General features: G+C 45.6%; 1 protein-coding gene across 1 annotated transcript; it reads left to right on the forward strand.

Moving 5' to 3' along the window:
• The first annotated feature begins 1134 nt into the window (after window positions 1–1134).
• LOC121305328 (GMP reductase 2-like) lies at window positions 1135–13774 on the forward strand. The gene is made up of 9 exons (XM_041236938.1): window positions 1135–1218; window positions 3631–3754; window positions 5153–5347; window positions 7632–7805; window positions 8232–8313; window positions 9973–10079; window positions 10382–10424; window positions 10899–11058; window positions 11220–13774. Exons 2-9 carry the CDS (start codon window positions 3668–3670, stop codon window positions 11407–11409), a joined length of 1038 nt encoding a protein of 345 aa, XP_041092872.1. The 5' UTR covers window positions 1135–1218; window positions 3631–3667; the 3' UTR covers window positions 11410–13774.
• The last annotated feature ends 4520 nt before the right edge of the window (window positions 13775–18294 follow it).

Here is an 18294-nt window from a genome sequence, read left to right on the forward strand (position 1 = left end):
GTTTGTTTATAAAGATGTCCAGACAGGTGCAGTCGTTATCGTCTCGTCAGTAAAGGTCTTTATTATACGTGTATATGAATAATAATAATAAATAATAATAATAATAATAATAACAAATTGAAGAAGTCTGTTGTATTCCTGCACATAGATCTACATAGATAAACGCCAGGGGTCACAGTGAACAGAAATATCTTATTTGCACACACACACACACACACACACACTCACACTCACACACACACACACACACACACACACACTCACACACACACACACACACACACACACACACACACACACTCACACACACACACACACACACACACACACACACACACACACACACTCACACACACACACACACACACACACACACACACCACTCACACTCACACACACACACACACACACACACACACACTCACACACACACACACACACACACACACACACACACACACACACACACACACACACACACACACACACACACACACACACACACACACACACACACACACACACACACACACACACACACACACACACACACACACTCACACACACACACACACACACACACACACACACACACACACACACACACACACACACACACACACACACACACACTCACACACACACACACACACACACACACACACACACACACACTCACACACACACAAAAGAAAAACCCATCTCAAAAGGTTCTGTTTTCTGTGTACAAGTTCGAGACCCACAACTTAGGAAAAGCCATAAAATATCATACAGAAAATGAAAAGAAAAATCAGCATTTAAGCCAATTGGAAACCAGAGTCGGATCAAATAGACCCGAAACCTAATATGAGGTAAAACCGCTTGTCGTTTTTGTGCAAATACATTATTTGTCGATATTTTTAAGAAAAAGACGCAGTACTGGGAAAGGAAAGAATTGCGCATTGTGGTTGTTGTAGTTTAAATAGCCCGCAACGAGTCACCTGCAGACTACATTTCCCATAATCCGGAGCGTTTCAGTGCCGAGAAGAGCATTCTGGTCGTTGTAGTTTCTCACGCAACTCCCTCCCTCTTCATTCATTGGCCGAACGTCGGTTTAAGAACTACATTCCGCGCGTCACACCGCTTCCAGCGCGAACTATCGAGAACCCCACGGGAGCGCGCTTCCTCCTAATCGCACCTCCGCTTGACAACCTGCTGTTTACAGCATTAGCAGCAAAGGTAACCAAATAAATCGCTGAGATAGAAAATGTTTAAATGCTGTGGGCTCCCTGCAAGCAGTAGTGTCTGTGTCGATTGATCTCTGTGCCTGTATGCTAATTATATGTTTCGGAGATATAAATGCACAGCCTAAATTATTCTGATATTTCCTCTCATCAGATTGATTAAATTGCAGGTGCAATCGTTCGTGTAAAACGCGCAGAACTTCTTCATTTATTATTATTATTATTATTATTATTATTATTATTATTATTATTATTATTATTATTATTAAAAGATCAATGCACTGCCATCAAAATGAACAGCAAAGGCACTGGAGCACTTTGCAACAGCTTGTGAAACCGTGCTGCTGTCGGGTCAGCATTGAAGAAGAGGACTTTTGGAACATGGGAGTCACTGCTGTGGAGTTTTGCCTTTTTTTGTTTTAGGTCAGCAGAGGATGTTTGCTGTCAACAGATCCTCTGGAGGGGGATGCTTCTGCAAACACGGCTTTAGCGTTTGCAGAAGCATCCGTTTTTTGCACCGTGCCCCGCTCAGATCTCATATAGTGACGCATAAATAATTATGCACTTTTTTTTATTATTATTTATTTTGTTAAGAGTATTGTAAAAATCGCGCCTATTATGCTAATTTTACCCCATTTTGAAATCGCCATTTTGGTATGGGCTTTCTCATAATGAAGCGACGTGACGTTATAAGTCATCATAACTAGTGATAATTTTTAATGTTATTTGTCGAGGTGTGGTAAAGCATAGGCAAGCATTGTAAAGCACAGAGAGGTCTGGTAAAGCATAGGGAAGCATTGTAAAGCACAGAGAGGTCTGGTAAAGCATAGGGAAGCATTGTAAAGCACAGAGAGGTCTGGTAAAGCATAGGGAAGCATTGTAAAGCACAGAGAGGTCTGGTAAAGCATAGGGAAGCATTGTAAAGCACAGGGAAGCATTGTAAAGCACAGAGAGGTCTGGTAAAGCACAGGGAAGCATTGTAAAGCACAGAGAGGTCTGGTAAAGCACAGGGAAGCATTGTAAAGCACAGAGAGGTCTGGTAAAGCATAGGGAAGCATTGTAAAGCACAGAGAGGTCTGGTAAAGCACAGGGAAGCATTGTAAAGCACAGAGAGGTCTGGTAAAGCACAGGGAAGCATTGTAAAGCACAGAGAGGTCTGGTAAAGCATAGGGAAGCATTGTAAAGCACAGAGAGGTCTGGTAAAGCATAGGGAAGCATTGTAAAGCACAGAGAGGTCTGGTAAAGCACAGGGAAGCATTGTAACAGGAAAGCAGCATTGTAAAGCACAGAGAGGTCTGGTAAAGCACAGGGAAGCATTGGCACAGCATTGTAAAGCACAAGCACAGAGAGGTCTGGTAAAGCACAGGGAAGCATTGTAAAGCACAGAGAGGTCTGGTAAAGCACAGGGAAGCATTGTAAAGCACAGAGAGGTCTGGTAAAGCACAAAGGAAGCATTGTAAAGCACAGAGAGGTCTGGTAAAGCAGAGAGGTCTGGTAGGGAAGCATTGTAAAGCACAGAGAGGTCTGGTAAAGCACAGGGAAGCATTGTAAAGCACAGAGAGGTCTGGTAAAGCACATTGTAAAGGAGAGCATTGTAAAGCACAGAGAGGTCTGGTAAAGCACAGGGAAGCATTGTAAAGCACAGAGAGGTCTGGTAAAGCACAGGGAAGCATTGTAAAGCACAGAGAGGTCTGGTAAAGCATAGGGAAGCATTGTAAAGCACAGAGAGGTCTGGTAAAGCACAGGGAAGCATTGTAAAGCACAGAGAGGTCTGGTAAAGCACAGGGAAGCATTGTAAAGCACAGAGAGGTCTGGTAAAGCACAGGGAAGCATTGTAAAGCACAGAGAGGTCTGGTAAAGCATAGGGAAGCATTGTAAAGCACAGAGAGGTCTGGGAAAGCATAGGGAAGCATTGTAAAGCACAGAGAGGTCTGGTAAAGCATAGGGAAGCATTGTAAAGCACAGAGAGGTCTGGTAAAGCATAGGGAAGCATTGTAAAGCACAGAGAGGTCTGGTAAAGCATAGGGAAGCATTGTAAAGCACAGCAAAGCAGAGAGGAGAGGTCTGGTAAAGCATAGGGAAGCATTGTAAAGCACAGAGAGGTCTGGTAAAGCATAGGGAAGCATTGTAAAGCACAGAGAGGTCTGGTAAAGCATAGGGAAGCATTGTAAAGCACAGAGAGGTCTGGTAAAGCACAGGGAAGCATTGTAAAGCACAGAGAGGTCTGGTAAAGCACAGGGAAGCATTGTAAAGCACAGAGAGGTCTGGTAAAGCATAGGAAGCATTGTAAAGCAAGCATAAAGCATAGGCAAGCATTCTGTTTAATGGGTCGTTTTGCCATAATTTTGAATATTGTATAAAACATGACATCCAAATAGATGAAGAGCCTCTTTCTCTCTGTTTGCAGAACCTCTTGTCCGTCAGACCAGCTCCACTCGTGAAAGATGCCGCGCATTGAGAACGACATCAAGCTGGACTTCAAAGATGTGCTGCTTCGACCCAAAAGAAGCACACTGAAGTCACGCAGCGAGGTCAGAGTCACGACAATATCATTGTTCCACCTGTCTGTGTCAGATTACTACACTCTGAAAAGAGTTGAGTTTCATTAAAGCTGCAGACAGACAGACAGACAGACAGACAGACAGACAGAGCCCCACAAGCCTGTTCAGTTTGACGCTACAGTATAATCCCTTCTTCTTGGGGTCTGTGTTTGTTTACTACACTCTGAAAAGAGTTTCATCAACCCACAGGAGAAGAAACAGACTCTTCCAATCTCTCTCTCTCTCTCTCTCTCTCTCTCACAAAATACAGCTTAAATAACAATTAACTAAGGATTTTAACGAAGCTACTGTCAGCGCTCCTTTAAAGGGAGGGGCCAGTGGTCCTGTTAATAAAGCTAATACGAGGTGAGAGAATGGATTTTAAAGATGGTCAGCGCTCCTTTAAAGGGAGGGGCCGGTGATCCTGTTAATAAAGCTAATAAGAGGTGAGAGAATGGATTTTAAAGATGGTCAGCGCTCCTTTAAAGGGAGGGGCCAGTGATCATGTTAATAAAGCTAATAAGAGGTGAGAGAATGGATTTTAAAGATGGTCAGCGCTCCTTTAAAGGGAGGGGTCAGTGATCCTGTTAATAAAGCTAATAAGAGGTGAGAGAATGGATTTTAAAGATGGTCAGCGCTCCTTTAAAGGGAGGGGCCAGTGATCATGTTAATAAAGCTAATAAGAGGTGAGAGAATGGATTTTAAAGATGGTCAGCGCTCCTGTAAAGGGAGGGGCCAGTGATCCTGTTAATAAAGCTAATAAGAGGTGAGAGAATGGATTTTAAAGATGGTCAGCGCTCCTTTAAAGGGAGGGGCCAGTGATCCTGTTAATAAAGCTAATACGAGGTGAGAGAATGGATTTTAAAGATGGTCAGCGCTCCTTTAAAGGGAGGGGCCAGTGATCCTGTTAATAAAGCTAATAAGAGGTGAGAGAATGGATTTTAAAGATGGTCAGCACTCCTTTAAAGGGAGGGGCCAGTGATCCTGTTAATAAAGCTAATAAGAGGTGAGAGAATGGATTTTAAAGATGGTCAGCGCTCCTTTAAAGGGAGGGGCCGGCGATCCTGTTAATAAAGCTAATAAGAGGTGAGAGAATGGATTTTAAAGATGGTCAGCGCTCCTTTAAAGGGAGGGTCATTGCAGATGTAACTTGCTGTGATCCTACCTTGCTGCGTCCTAGTTCATATTGTATTCTAGCAGTGTTGTTATTCAGCCCTGGCTGTAAACTACACTGTGTTTCAATATGAAGCTTGCATTGTAACCCTGTGCTGCCCTGAAACGCCTGTGTGAGTCGCCTGGGGTAAAGCAGGGGTCGACCCGATGGGTGTCAGGGTGAGCGTTGGTATAATGGAGGCTGTGGGGTGACGCTGCTCTGTGTGTTTTTTTCAGGTGAATTTGACCCGCAGCTTCACGTTCCGGAACTCGAAGCAGTCCTACGAGGGCATCCCAGTGATCGCTGCCAACATGGACACCGTGGGCACCTTCGAGATGGCGCGGGCGCTGGGCAAGGTGCGAGGGCCCTTGGGTTACGCCACTCGGAGCCCAAGTCATCAGTTCGAAACCTTCCATTTTATATTGTTTAGTGTTCCTGTTATAAAGAAACCTGTTCAGAGCTTCGGGTCAGATTTTGGGGTCATTTCAGTAACTGTCTGTCTAATTGTGACACTGCGTGAGTGTGTTTCGCAATACTATCTCAGTCATGAGTGTTTTCAATACTGCAATACAGCAGAGCGTGCTGACTTATGGGCTGTGCAGCCTCACCTTTCAACTGCAATGTTAGTTTGAACTGCAACACAAGAAAGGTGGTCTTCCAATAAAAGCATAATTCTCCTTTGCTTTATTGATCACAAGCAATAGGACTGTAAAGCAATTATACAGAGAAACAGAACATATATATATATATACACACACACTGAAGGAATACACAGGTCTGCCAAAAGTGTAGCATCACCCCCTCTATATAGAATGAACCCCCTCAGCTTCATAGAGTCCAGTGAAAGCTGCTGAATAATGTTCCCTTGTTAACATATTGAATTGCACCCCCTCTATATAGAATGAACTCCCTCAGCTTCATAGAGTCCAGTGAAAGCTGCTGAATAATGTTCCCTTGTTAACATATTGAATTGCACCCCCTCTATATAGAATGAACTCCCTCAGCTTCATAGAGTCCAGTGAAAGCTGCTGAATAATGTTCCCTTGTTAACATATTGAATTGCACCCCCTCTATATAGAATGAACTCCCTCAGCTTCATAGAGTCCAGTGAAAGCTGCTGAATAATGTTCCCTTGTTAACATATTGAATTGCACCCCCTCTATATAGAATGAACTCCCTCAGCTTCATAGAGTCCAGTGAAAGCTGCTGAATAATGTTCCCTTGTTAACATATTGAATTGCACCCCCTCTATATAGAATGAACTCCCTCAGCTTCATAGAGTCCAGTGAAAGCTGCTGAATAATGTTCCCTTGTTAACATATTGAATTGCACCCCCTCTATATAGAATGAACTCCCTCAGCTTCATAGAGTCCAGTGAAAGCTGCTGAATAATGTTCCCTTGTTAACATATTGAATTGCACCCCCTCTATATAGAATGAACTCCCTCAGCTTCATAGAGTCCAGTGAAAGCTGCTGAATAATGTTCCCTTGTTAACATATTGAATCTCACCCCCTCTATATAGAATGAACTCTCTCAGCTTCATAGAGTCCAGTGAAAGCTGCTGAATAATGTTCCCTTGTTAACATATTGAATTGCACTACAGCATATAGAATGAACTGGAAAGCTTCATAGAGTCCAAGAAAGCTGCTGAATAATGTTCCCTTGTTAACATACAATTGCACCCCCTCTATACAGAATGAACTCCCTCAGCTTCATAGAGTCCAGTGAAAGCTGCTGAATAATGTTCCCTTGTTAGACATATTGAATTGCAGCCCCCTCTATATAGAATGAACTCCCTCAGCTTCATAGAGTCCAAGTGGTGAAGCTGGATTTTAAAGATGGTCAGCGCTCCTTTAAAGGGAGGGGCTCTCTCTCCTCTCTTTAAAGCTAATAAGAGGTGAGAGAATGGATTTTAAAGATGGTCAGCACTCCTTTAAAGGGAGGGGCCAGTGATCCAGTTAATAAAGCTAATAAGAGGTGAGAGAATGGATTTTAAAGATGGTCAGAATCTCCTTTAAAGGGAGGGGCCAGTGATCCTGTTAATAAAGCTAATAAGAGGTGAGAGAATGGATTTTAAAGATGGTCAGCGCTCCTTTAAAGGGAGGGGCCAGTGATCATGTTAATAAAGCTAATAAGAGGTGAGAGAATGGATTTTAAAGATGGTCAGCGCTCCTTTAAAGGGAGGGGTCAGTGATCATGTTAATAAAGCTAATAAAAGGTGAGAGAGTGGATTTTAAAGATGGTCAGCGCTCCTTTAAGGGAGGGTCATTGTAGATATAACTTGCTGTGATGCTAACCTGCACAGTGTGGGGGCGCTGTTTCTATATACATGTATCCATAACTTCAAAGCAGTCAGAATTTCTGTTGAAGCATATTGCATGACCCCCTCTCTCTCTCTCTCTCTCCCCCGCTCCCCCTCCCTCTGTCTCTCTCCCCTGCTCCCTCTCCCTCCCCTGCTCCCTTGCCCTACCTCCCTCTCCCTCTCCTCTCTCCCCCTCACTCCTCCTCCCCCTTCTTTCCCTCTCTCCTCCTGTCTCCTCTCTCCCTCCCTCTTTCCCTCTGTCCTCTCTCCTCCTCCTCCCCCCTCTCTTTCCCTCTCTCTCTCCTCTCCTCTCTCCCCCCTCACTCCTTCCTCTCTTTCCCTCTCTCATCTCTCTCTCTCTCTCTCTCTCTCTCTCTCTCTCTCTCTCTCTCTCTCTCTCTCTCTCTCTCAGAATATAGCAGCGAGTTCAGGGACGGGTCAAGGAGATTTCGAGCGCCTCTCTGAGATCCTGTGTGCGGTGCCCCAGGTCCGCTACATCTGTCTGGACGTTGCTAACGGTTACTCTGAACACTTTGTGCAGTATGTGAAGGACGTCAGAGAGAGGTTCCCAGAGCACACCATCATAGTGAGAGGAGAGAGTGTGTCTGTGCGTCAGTCTGTGTGTGTCTCGGTGTGTCTGTCTCGGTGTGTGTGTCTCAGTGTGTGTGTCCCTGTCTCAGTGTGTGTGTCTGTCTGTCTCAGTTTGTGTGTGTGTCTCGGTGTGTGTGTGTGGGTGTGTGTGTGTCTCGGTGTGTGTTTCTCAGTGTGTGTGTCTGTCTGTCTCAGTTTGTGTGTGTCTCGGTGTGTGTGTCTCAGTGTGTGTTTGTCTGTCTGTGTGTGTCTCAGTGTGTCTGTCTCGGTGTGTGAGTGTGTCTGTCTCAGTTTGTGTGTGTGTCTCGGTGTGTCTGTCTGTGTGTCTCAGAGTGTGTCTCAGTGTACCCAGATGTCTGGGTGTTTTTCACACTGTTTATCCAGAGTGCTTGATGACCCGTTCTCTCCCCCCCTGTCCCAGGCTGGCAATGTTGTGACGGGGGAGATGGTAGAAGAGCTCCTCCTCTCTGGAGCCGACATCATTAAAGTTGGCATCGGACCAGGCAAGCATATAAAAACAAAAACACCTTTCTATACTGTGGAGAAATCTCTCTGTCATCCACAGCACATGCTGCAGACCCTGTGTTTATTACAGTACAGACCCTGTGTTTATTACAGTACAGACCCTGTGTTTATTACAGTACAGACCCTGTGTTTATTACAGTACAGACCCTGTGTTTATTACAGTACGGGACCCTGTGTTTATTACAGTACAGACCCTGTGTTTATTACAGTACAGACCCTGTGTTTATTACAGCACAGGGACCCTGTGTTTATTACAGCACAGGGACCCTGTGTTTATTACAGTACAGACCCTGTGTTTATTACAGTACGGGACCCTGTGTTTATTACAGTACGGGACCCTGTGTTTATTACAGTACAGACCCTGTGTTTATTACAGTACAGGGACCCTGTGTTTATTACAGTACAGGGACCCTGTGTTTATTACAGTACAGGGACCCTGTGTTTATTACAGTACAGACCCTGTGTTTATTACAGTACAGGGACCCTGTGTTTATTACAGTACAGACCCTGTGTTTATTACAGCACAGGGACCCTGTGTTTATTACAGTACAGGGACCCTGTGTTTATTACAGTACAGACCCTGTGTTTATTACAGTACAGACCCTGTGTTTATTACAGTACAGGGACCCTGTGTTTATTACAGTACAGGGACCCTGTGTTTATTACAGTACAGGTGTTTATTACAGTACCCCTGTGTTTATTACAGTACAGACCCTGTGTTTATTACAGTACAGGGACCCTGTGTTTATTACAGTACGGGACCCTGTGTTTATTACAGTACAGACCCTGTGTTTATTACAGTACAGGGACCCTGTGTTTATTACAGTACAGGGACCCTGTGTTTATTACAGTACAGGGACCCTGTGTTTATTACAGTACGGGACCCTGTGTTTATTACAGTACAGACCCTGTGTTTATTACAGTACAGGGACCCTGTGTTTATTACAGTACGGGACCCTGTGTTTATTACAGTACAGACCCTGTGTTTATTACAGTACAGGGACCCTGTGTTTATTACAGTACAGACCCTGTGTTTATTACAGTACAGGGACCCTGTGTTTATTACAGTACGGGACCCTGTGTTTATTACAGTACAGACCCTGTGTTTATTACAGTACAGGGACCCTGTGTTTATTACAGTACAGGGACCCTGTGTTTATTACAGTACAGGGACCCTGTGTTTATTACAGTACGGGACCCTGTGTTTATTACAGTACAGACCCTGTGTTTATTACAGTACTGGACCCTGTGTTTATTACAGTACAGACCCTGTGTTTATTACAGCACAGGGACCCTGTGTTTATTACAGTACAGACCCTGTGTTTATTACAGTACAGACCCTGTGTTTATTACAGTACGGGACCCTGTGTTTATTACAGTACAGACCCTGTGTTTATTACAGTACAGGGACCCTGTGTTTATTACAGTACAGACCCTGTGTTTATTACAGTACAGACCCTGTGTTTATTACAGTACAGACTCTGTGTTTATTACAGTACAGGGACCCTGTGTTTATTACAGTACAGACCCTGTGTTTATTACAGTACAGACCCTGTGTTTATTACAGTACAGGGACCCTGTGTTTATTACAATACAGACTCTGTGTTCCTCATACACTGACTCCCCCCCTTGCCCAGGTTCGGTGTGCACGACGCGTAAGAAGACGGGGGTGGGGTACCCCCAGCTCAGCGCCGTCATCGAGTGCGCAGACGCAGCACACGGCCTCAATGGACACATCATCTCTGTGAGCCTCTGTGTGTTTGTGTGTGTGTGTGTGTGTGTGTCTCTGTCTGCTGGCTGGCTGTCTGTCTGTGTGATTCTGTGTGCGTCTCTCTGTCTCCTGGCTTGCTGGCTGTGTGTGTCTCTCTGTCTGCTGGCTGGCTGTCTATGTGTTTGTCTGTGTTACTCTGTGTGTGTGTCTCTCTCTGTCTGCTGGCTGGCTGTCTGTCTGTGTGTCTCTGTCTAGCTAAAATGTTAACATTGTATCCCCTCTCCTTTCTCTCGCTCTCTCTCCCCCTCCCTTCCCTCTCACCCTGTCTCTCTCAGGATGGAGGCTGTACCTGCCCAGGCGATGTAGCCAAAGCTTTTGGTGAGAAAAAACAAATCCTTTCTGACACTGTGAACCCACTAAACCACCTCCCTGAGGGGATGGGAAGGATTAGCAAGGGATAGGAAGGGTTAACGAGGGATGGGAAGGATTAACAAGGGATGGGAAGGATTAGCAAGGGATAGGAAGGATTAACGAGGGATGGAATGGATTAACGAGGGATGGGAAGGATTAGCAAGGGATAGGAAGGATTAACGAGGGATGGGAAGGATTAGCAAGGGATAGGAAGGATTAACGAGGGATGGGAAGGATTAGCAAGGGATAGGAAGGATTAGCAAGGGATAGGAAGGGTTAACGACGGATGGGAAGGATTAGCAAGGGTAGCAAGCCCTGTTGTTGAATCTCTAGGATCCTTTTAAGACCCGACTTGCGAGCTCAGTTAGCCGGTAGCAACGACCTCGTCTCGGTCGCTCATTCTCTCGTGTGTCTCGTGTTTGGTCGTCCCCCCCCCTCCAGGCGCAGGGGCTGATTTCGTGATGCTGGGGGGCATGCTGGCGGGGCACTCGGAGAGCGGGGGCGAGATGATTGAGAAGGGGGGGCAGCAGTACAAGCTGTTCTATGGTATGAGCTCTGAGACGGCGATGAAGAGGCACGCGGGAGGAGTCGCGGACTACAGGTGAGAGAGAGAGCACCCCACGCTAACAACACGCTAGCAACACGCCCGGACCACATGCCAGTGCAACAGAGGTACACAGCGGCACAGCACTCGTGTGTGACCGCCCTGCTTTGTGTCTGTGCGTCTGTCTGTCTGTACAATCTCCTGTCTGTTTGTTTCAGGGCCTCTGAAGGTAAGACAGTGGAAGTCCCCTTCAAGGGTGATGTGGAGCATACCATCAGGGACATCCTGGGGGGGGTGCGCTCCACCTGCACCTACGTGGGAGCTTCCAAACTGAAAGAGTTGAGCCGCAGGACCACCTTCATCCGAGTCACTGAGCAACTCAACACAGTGTTCGGAGCCAGCAACTAGACACCCCACCAACCCACACCCACACCTTCATCCGAGTCACTGAGCAACTCAACACAGTGTTCGGAGCCAGCAACTAGACACCCCACCAACCCACACCCACACCTTCATCCGAGTCACTGAGCAACTCAACACAGTGTTCGGAGCCAGCAACTAGACACCCCACCAACCCACACCCACACCTTCATCCGAGTCACTGAGCAACTCAACACAGTGTTCGGAGCCAGCAACTAGACACCCCACCAACCCACACCCACACCTTCATCCGAGTCACTGAGCAACTCAACACAGTGTTCGGAGCCAGCAACTAGACACCCCACCAACCCACACCCACACCTTCATCCGAGTCACTGAGCAACTCAACACAGTGTTCGGAGCCAGCAACTAGACACCCCACCAACCCACACCCACACCTTCATCCGAGTCACTGAGCAACTCAACACAGTGTTCGGAGCCAGCAACTAGACACCCCACCAACCCACACCCACACCTTCATCCGAGTCACTGAGCAACTCAACACAGTGTTCGGAGCCAGCAACTAGACACCCCACCAACCCACACCCACACCTTCATCCGAGTCACTGAGCAACTCAACACAGTGTTCGGAGCCAGCAACTAGACACCCCACCAACCCACACCCACACCCACACCTTCATCCGAGTCACTGAGCAACTCAACACAGTGTTCGGAGCCAGCAACTAGACACCCCACCAACCCACACCCACACCTTCATCCGAGTCACTGAGCAACTCAACACAGTGTTCGGAGCCAGCAACTAGACACCCCACCAACCCACACCCACACCCACACCTTCATCCGAGTCACTGAGCAACTCAACACAGTGTTCGGAGCCAGCAACTAGACACCCCACCAACCCACACCCACACCTTCATCCGAGTCACTGAGCAACTCAACACAGTGTTCGGAGCCAGCAACTAGACACCCCACCAACCCACACCCACACCCACACCTTCATCCGAGTCACTGAGCAACTCAACACAGTGTTCGGAGCCAGCAACTAGACACCCCACCAACCCACACCCACACCTTCATCCGAGTCACTGAGCAACTCAACACAGTGTTCGGAGCCAGCAACTAGACACCCCACCAACCCACACCCACACCCACATCCGAGTCACTGAGCAACTCAACACAGTGTTCGGAGCCAGCAACTAGACACCCCACCAACCCACACCCACACCTTCGTCCGAGTCACTGAGCAACTCAACACAGTGTTCGGAGCCAGCAACTAGACACCCCACCAACCCACACCCACACCTTCATCCGAGTCACTGAGCAACTCAACACAGTGTTCGGAGCCAGCAACTAGACACCCCACCAACCCACACCCACACCTTCATCCGAGTCACTGAGCAACTCAACACAGTGTTCGGAGCCAGCAACTAGACACCCCACCAACCCACACCCACACCTTCGTCCGAGTCACTGAGCAACTCAACACAGTGTTCGGAGCCAGCAACTAGACACCCCACCAACCCACACCCACACCTTCATCCGAGTCACTGAGCAACTCAACACAGTGTTCGGAGCCAGCAACTAGACACCCCACCAACCCACACCCACACCCACACCTTCATCCGAGTCACTGAGCAACTCAACACAGTGTTCGGAGCCAGCAACTAGACACCCCGCCAACCCACACCCACACCTTCATCCGAGTCACTGAGCAACTCAACACAGTGTTCGGAGCCAGCAACTAGACACCCCACCAACCCACACCCACACCTTCATCCGAGTCACTGAGCAACTCAACACAGTGTTCGGAGCCAGCAACTAGACACCCCACCAACCCACACCCACACCTTCATCCGAGTCACTGAGCAACTCAACACAGTGTTCGGAGCCAGCAACTAGACACCCCACCAACCCACACCCACACCTTCATCCGAGTCACTGAGCAACTCAACACAGTGTTCGGAGCCAGCAACTAGACACCCCACCAACCCACACCCACACCTTCATCCGAGTCACTGAGCAACTCAACACAGTGTTCGGAGCCAGCAACTAGACACCCCGCCAACCCTCACTGGTACCAGCACCAAGGCATGCTGGGAGATGTAGTTTTTTTTTAACAGACTTCAATATAAACTATAGCAAAGCAACACTCACTGCAGTCGCACCTCTGTAAAGAACTACAACTCCCATCAACCCTCCCTGGTACTGCCAGCACCGAGGCATGCTGGGAGATGTAGTTTTTTTTTTTAACAGACTTCAATATAAACTATAGCAAAGCAACACTCACTGCCATTGCGCCTCTGTAAAGAACTACAGCTCCCATCAACCCTTGCTGGTACTGCCAGCACCGAGGCATGCTGGGAGATGTAGTTTTTACAGTGATCCTCTCTGTCTTTATCAATTTACCAGCAAACTTAAGACCAAATTATAGACGGACCAACACTTTGTTTTTATTCACCAGCGACCAAAGTTGAAAATGAAATCCAATACGGTTATTAGACTGCTAGAGCAAGCCATGAAATCAAGGACATTTTGACTAAAGAGACATTCCTAGCATTTTTTTTTTTTTTTTCAATGCTTCGTTGCTTTCTGATAAAAGATTGCAGAGAAACTCAACTCTCTTCAGAGTGTAGTAAACTAACACAGACCCCAAGAAGAAGGGATTATACTGTAGCGTCAAACTGAACAGGATTGTGGGGCTCTGTCTTTCTGTCTGTCTGCAGCTTTATTGAAACTCAACACAGTAAACTAACACAGATCCCAAGAAGGAATTATATTTCTGGTGTCAAATGCAACCTGATTCAAGGAGATTGTCTGCAGCTTTGATACATAGCGTAGTCCTGCTGAAAATGTGCATTGTAACTCTGTTATTTCCATATATACATATGTATTACAAACTTACTTTGAATGTGTTGTTTTTTTGTTTTTTTTAAAGATTATGTGTTTTTCTTTTAAAATGCGTTTTTTTTTTCAATGTCGTAAAGGTGATAGACAAAGAGAAGGAGAAGTGATACCTTTTATTGGACTAGCTGAGTAATTATTCACAAGCTTTCACCCCCCCCCCCTCTTTAGACATGAGAAAGAAAAGTGCGCTCTGCAAAGAGAAGCCCTTCAAATGTTTCAGTAAAGATTTTAAATTGACATTCTGTGTGTGTGTGTGTGCAATACTCTGAAAAATAAACATGCAATGCTACAAAAAAACGTGAACCTCTTTGTGTGTGTGTGTGTGTGTGTGTGTGGTTTTTTTTTCAATATTTCTTTGTTAAAAAAAGCAAAGATTGGGTGAATCTCACCAAGCAGCTTCTTGAAGGATCCAGGGTTGAGCTTCAACAAAATTACTGGGGAGTTGGTTCCAGACCAACACAATTCTTTTAGCCTGTCTGCATATAACATGCCTTTTACCCGGAATAATTCTGGTTGCTCTTCTTTGCACTCTTTCTAGAGCAGCAATATCTTTTTTATAGCGAGGTGACCAGAACTGCACACAATATTCAAGATGAGGTCTTACTAGTGCATTGTACAGTTTTAACATTACTTCCCTTGATTTAAATTCAACACTTTTCAATGTATCCGAGCATCTTGTTAGCCTTTTTTTATAGCTTCCCCACATTGTCTAGATGAAGACATTTCTGAGTCAACAAAAACTCCTAGGTCTTTTTCATAGATTCCTTCTCCAATTTCAGTATCTCCCATATGATATTTATAATGTACATTTTTATTTCCTGCGTGCAGTACCTTACACTTTTCTCTATTAAATGTAATTTGCCATGTGTCTGCCCAGTTCTGAATCTTGTCTAGATCATTTTGAATGACCTTTGCTGCTGCAACAGTGTTTGCCACTCCTACTTTTGTGTCGTTTGCTTACTATACCAGAATCTAAATCATGAATGTAGATTAGGAATAGCAGAGGACCTAATACTGATCCCTGTGGTACTCCACTGGTTACCCTCTTGCTATGTTCAGATTTTAGGTACAGATGTTGTGTTTTGGGTCATGTTGACCCGATGCAATTTCAAACTAATTTAAACAGCCTTGGATTGATTCAATGTTTTTATTTCTAAAGGTTTGACTCTGTTCTGCTCTTTCAGTCCAGGAGCTGTGATAAAACTTCTTTGACTGCCAGCTTGGGAGCTCCTCATTCTGGAGTGTCTTTATCAGTGAGATGCTGTTGCAACACTGACAGAGAACACTGATGAAGGCACTAGAGCCCAAACGCTGGTCTGCTTGGCTCAGTTTAGTTTCAGTAACACTGATGAAGGCTCTAGATCCCCAAACTAGAGCTGGACTGCTGGACTCAGTTTAGTTTTAGTAACACTGATGAAGGCACTAGTGTGTGTGTGTGTGTGTGTGTCTTTATAATATCCATATTATTATTTATTCAGCTGTGGCAAAAACAAAGGAATGTGGCACAGCTGAAGAAATTCCCAAGAATCTCAGTATAATAAGTGACATCATCTCTCTCCGTGTTGCAGAGGAGTGTTAGAAACTGGCTCCATCTTGGCTCTGTCCGGATCTGCTCTCCGCTCTCCACTGCAGACCGCCAGAGCCAAGATGGAGGATAGCGGGTGCAGTTTCCCCTATATAGGAATGCGACCTACTCTATGCAATTACAACAGTGTGTGTGTGTGTGTGGTAGTTAGTGATTGCTATGCAGCATAATTTTGTTGTCAAGGAAACAGTTCTCTTCCTGCTGCTGTTGCCGTGGTGATAAGGGATAGCTGCAAGTGAGAGAGGAAAAGGGGGAGGGAGAGAGAGGAAAAGGGGGAGGGAGAGAGGGTTAACCCCTGGGGGAGGGAGAGAGGGTTATATATCATCCCCAATATATATATTATATATATTATAATATATATAAATATTGGTGTATTTTGTAAATATGTTATATATATATTCTGCTTTGTTTTTTCTAGGATTATTTGTACTTTCAATACAGTATGTATTCGTGTATATTTGTATATATTCCGATATGTTCTGCTTCGTGTACAATTATTGACAAATGTGTATTTATTACATAAATATGTATTTATTAAATAGATTGATAGACTGACAGGGAGAGGTAGAAAGATTGACAGACAGACAGAAACACTGATTGAAAGAAAGACAGACAAAGTCAGAGAGACAGACAGACAGGCAGACAGAAATATCTAGACAGACAGACAGATTAATAGAGACAGATGTACAGAAATAGCTCGACAGACAGACAGACAGAACTAGCTCGACAGACAGACAGACAGGCAACAGCAACCTAAACATTAAAAACGTGTTTGTTTGTGTTGTTTGTTGTTGTTTTGTATACGTTCAAAAGGGGCTTTTCTTGTCGCTTTTAAACGCAGCCGCCCCGGTCGCTGTCACCCTCCTCCAGTGACGCGTCTCCCGGTCCAGACGCCGCTCTCCCCTTACCCAGCTGTTCCGACCCAACAGTACCAGCAAATCACAGCTTTCTGATCTACACCGACCGGGCCGGACACCGGAGCCGACACGGGATCAGCGCACCGACACCTGCACACCTGCCCTGCGTTGTTATGGGACACACCTGCGCAGTTTCCAATTCAAAATCAACCGGGTCGATATCTCGCTAGAAATGATAAATAGCTGGTATAATAGATAGAGATATCTTTAGAGAGAGACTCTAACTGGTATAATAGATATATAATATATATATATATATATATATATATATAATATATATATATATATATATATATATATATATATATATATTCCTAACTAACAACGTGGCGGCGCGTACAGGGTTAAGCGGATTGCTGTTTCAGAGACTCTGCACGTTTATTATAGAGAGAGCTGTTGGTATATCATCGGTCGTGTCGGTGCTTTATATTATTATACCGGGGTTTGTTTTTGGAGGAATTGCAGCCCCCAGCGAGCCGCTGCACCCGGGCTGCACGCAGAGATGTCCCGGTAATCGAGTGCCTCGGCGCCGCCGGTTGCTTTGCTGGTGTCGGTGTGAACACGCCGCCGGACCGGGCGATGGTCAGGATTCGCGCATTCGCTTTGCTTTATGCGACTGCGTGGTCCTTCTGCACGGAAAACACCGAGATATAATAATACAGCGCTGGCTTGCGGAAAGCGACTCGGAATCATTTCACCAAAGGTACATAGATTATAATATTTTACATTGGCATGTCTGTCTGTCTATCTATCTATAGATCTATCCATCTGTGTCTGTGTGTCTATCTATCTATCTATCTATCTATCTATCTATCTATCTATCTATCTATCTATCTCTCTGTCTATCTATCTATCTGTCTGTATGTATGTAACGATCTATCTGTATTAATTACATGCTCATAATATGTGGAGATATATATATATATAAGGGTACATGATATTTTGAAGTATATTCATTATAATAATAATATTAAATATGTATATTATTGTAATTCTAGCGCTGTACTCTAGATGCATTTGATATTACGGCGTGCGTGTTTTGCATATGTAGATAAACGCTAATAATAATAATAATAATAATAATAATAATAATAATAATAATAATAATAAAGCGTTCACAGTGGATGTACTAATCACAATGTATACATTATAAATGACACTGCGAGTTACGCAATCGTGCGGCGGCTGGTCCGCAGTGTGAATGTCGGTTCCCGTGCAACGTGATTCATTTCTGCAAGGCAAGCGCCCGGCCCGGTTTAAACGAGTGCCGCCGCGGCCGAGGCACTGCAGAACCGCGCCGGTGCAGGGCTGCGGGCTCGGATAGCGTGGCGGAGAATCCGCGCTGGGCTGCGGCTGCAAAGAAATACACAGGAGCGGTCCCCGGTCCAAAACGTGCTTCTGCTGCAAAGAAATACACAGGAGCGGTCCCCGGTCCAAAACGTGCTTCTGCTGCAAAGAAATGCACAGGAGCGGTCCCCGGTCCAAAACGTGCTTCTGCTGCAAAGA

This window comes from Polyodon spathula, chromosome 42 (genome assembly GCF_017654505.1).
Source record: "Polyodon spathula isolate WHYD16114869_AA chromosome 42, ASM1765450v1, whole genome shotgun sequence".
NCBI classification, from domain to species: domain Eukaryota; kingdom Metazoa; phylum Chordata; class Actinopteri; order Acipenseriformes; family Polyodontidae; genus Polyodon; species Polyodon spathula.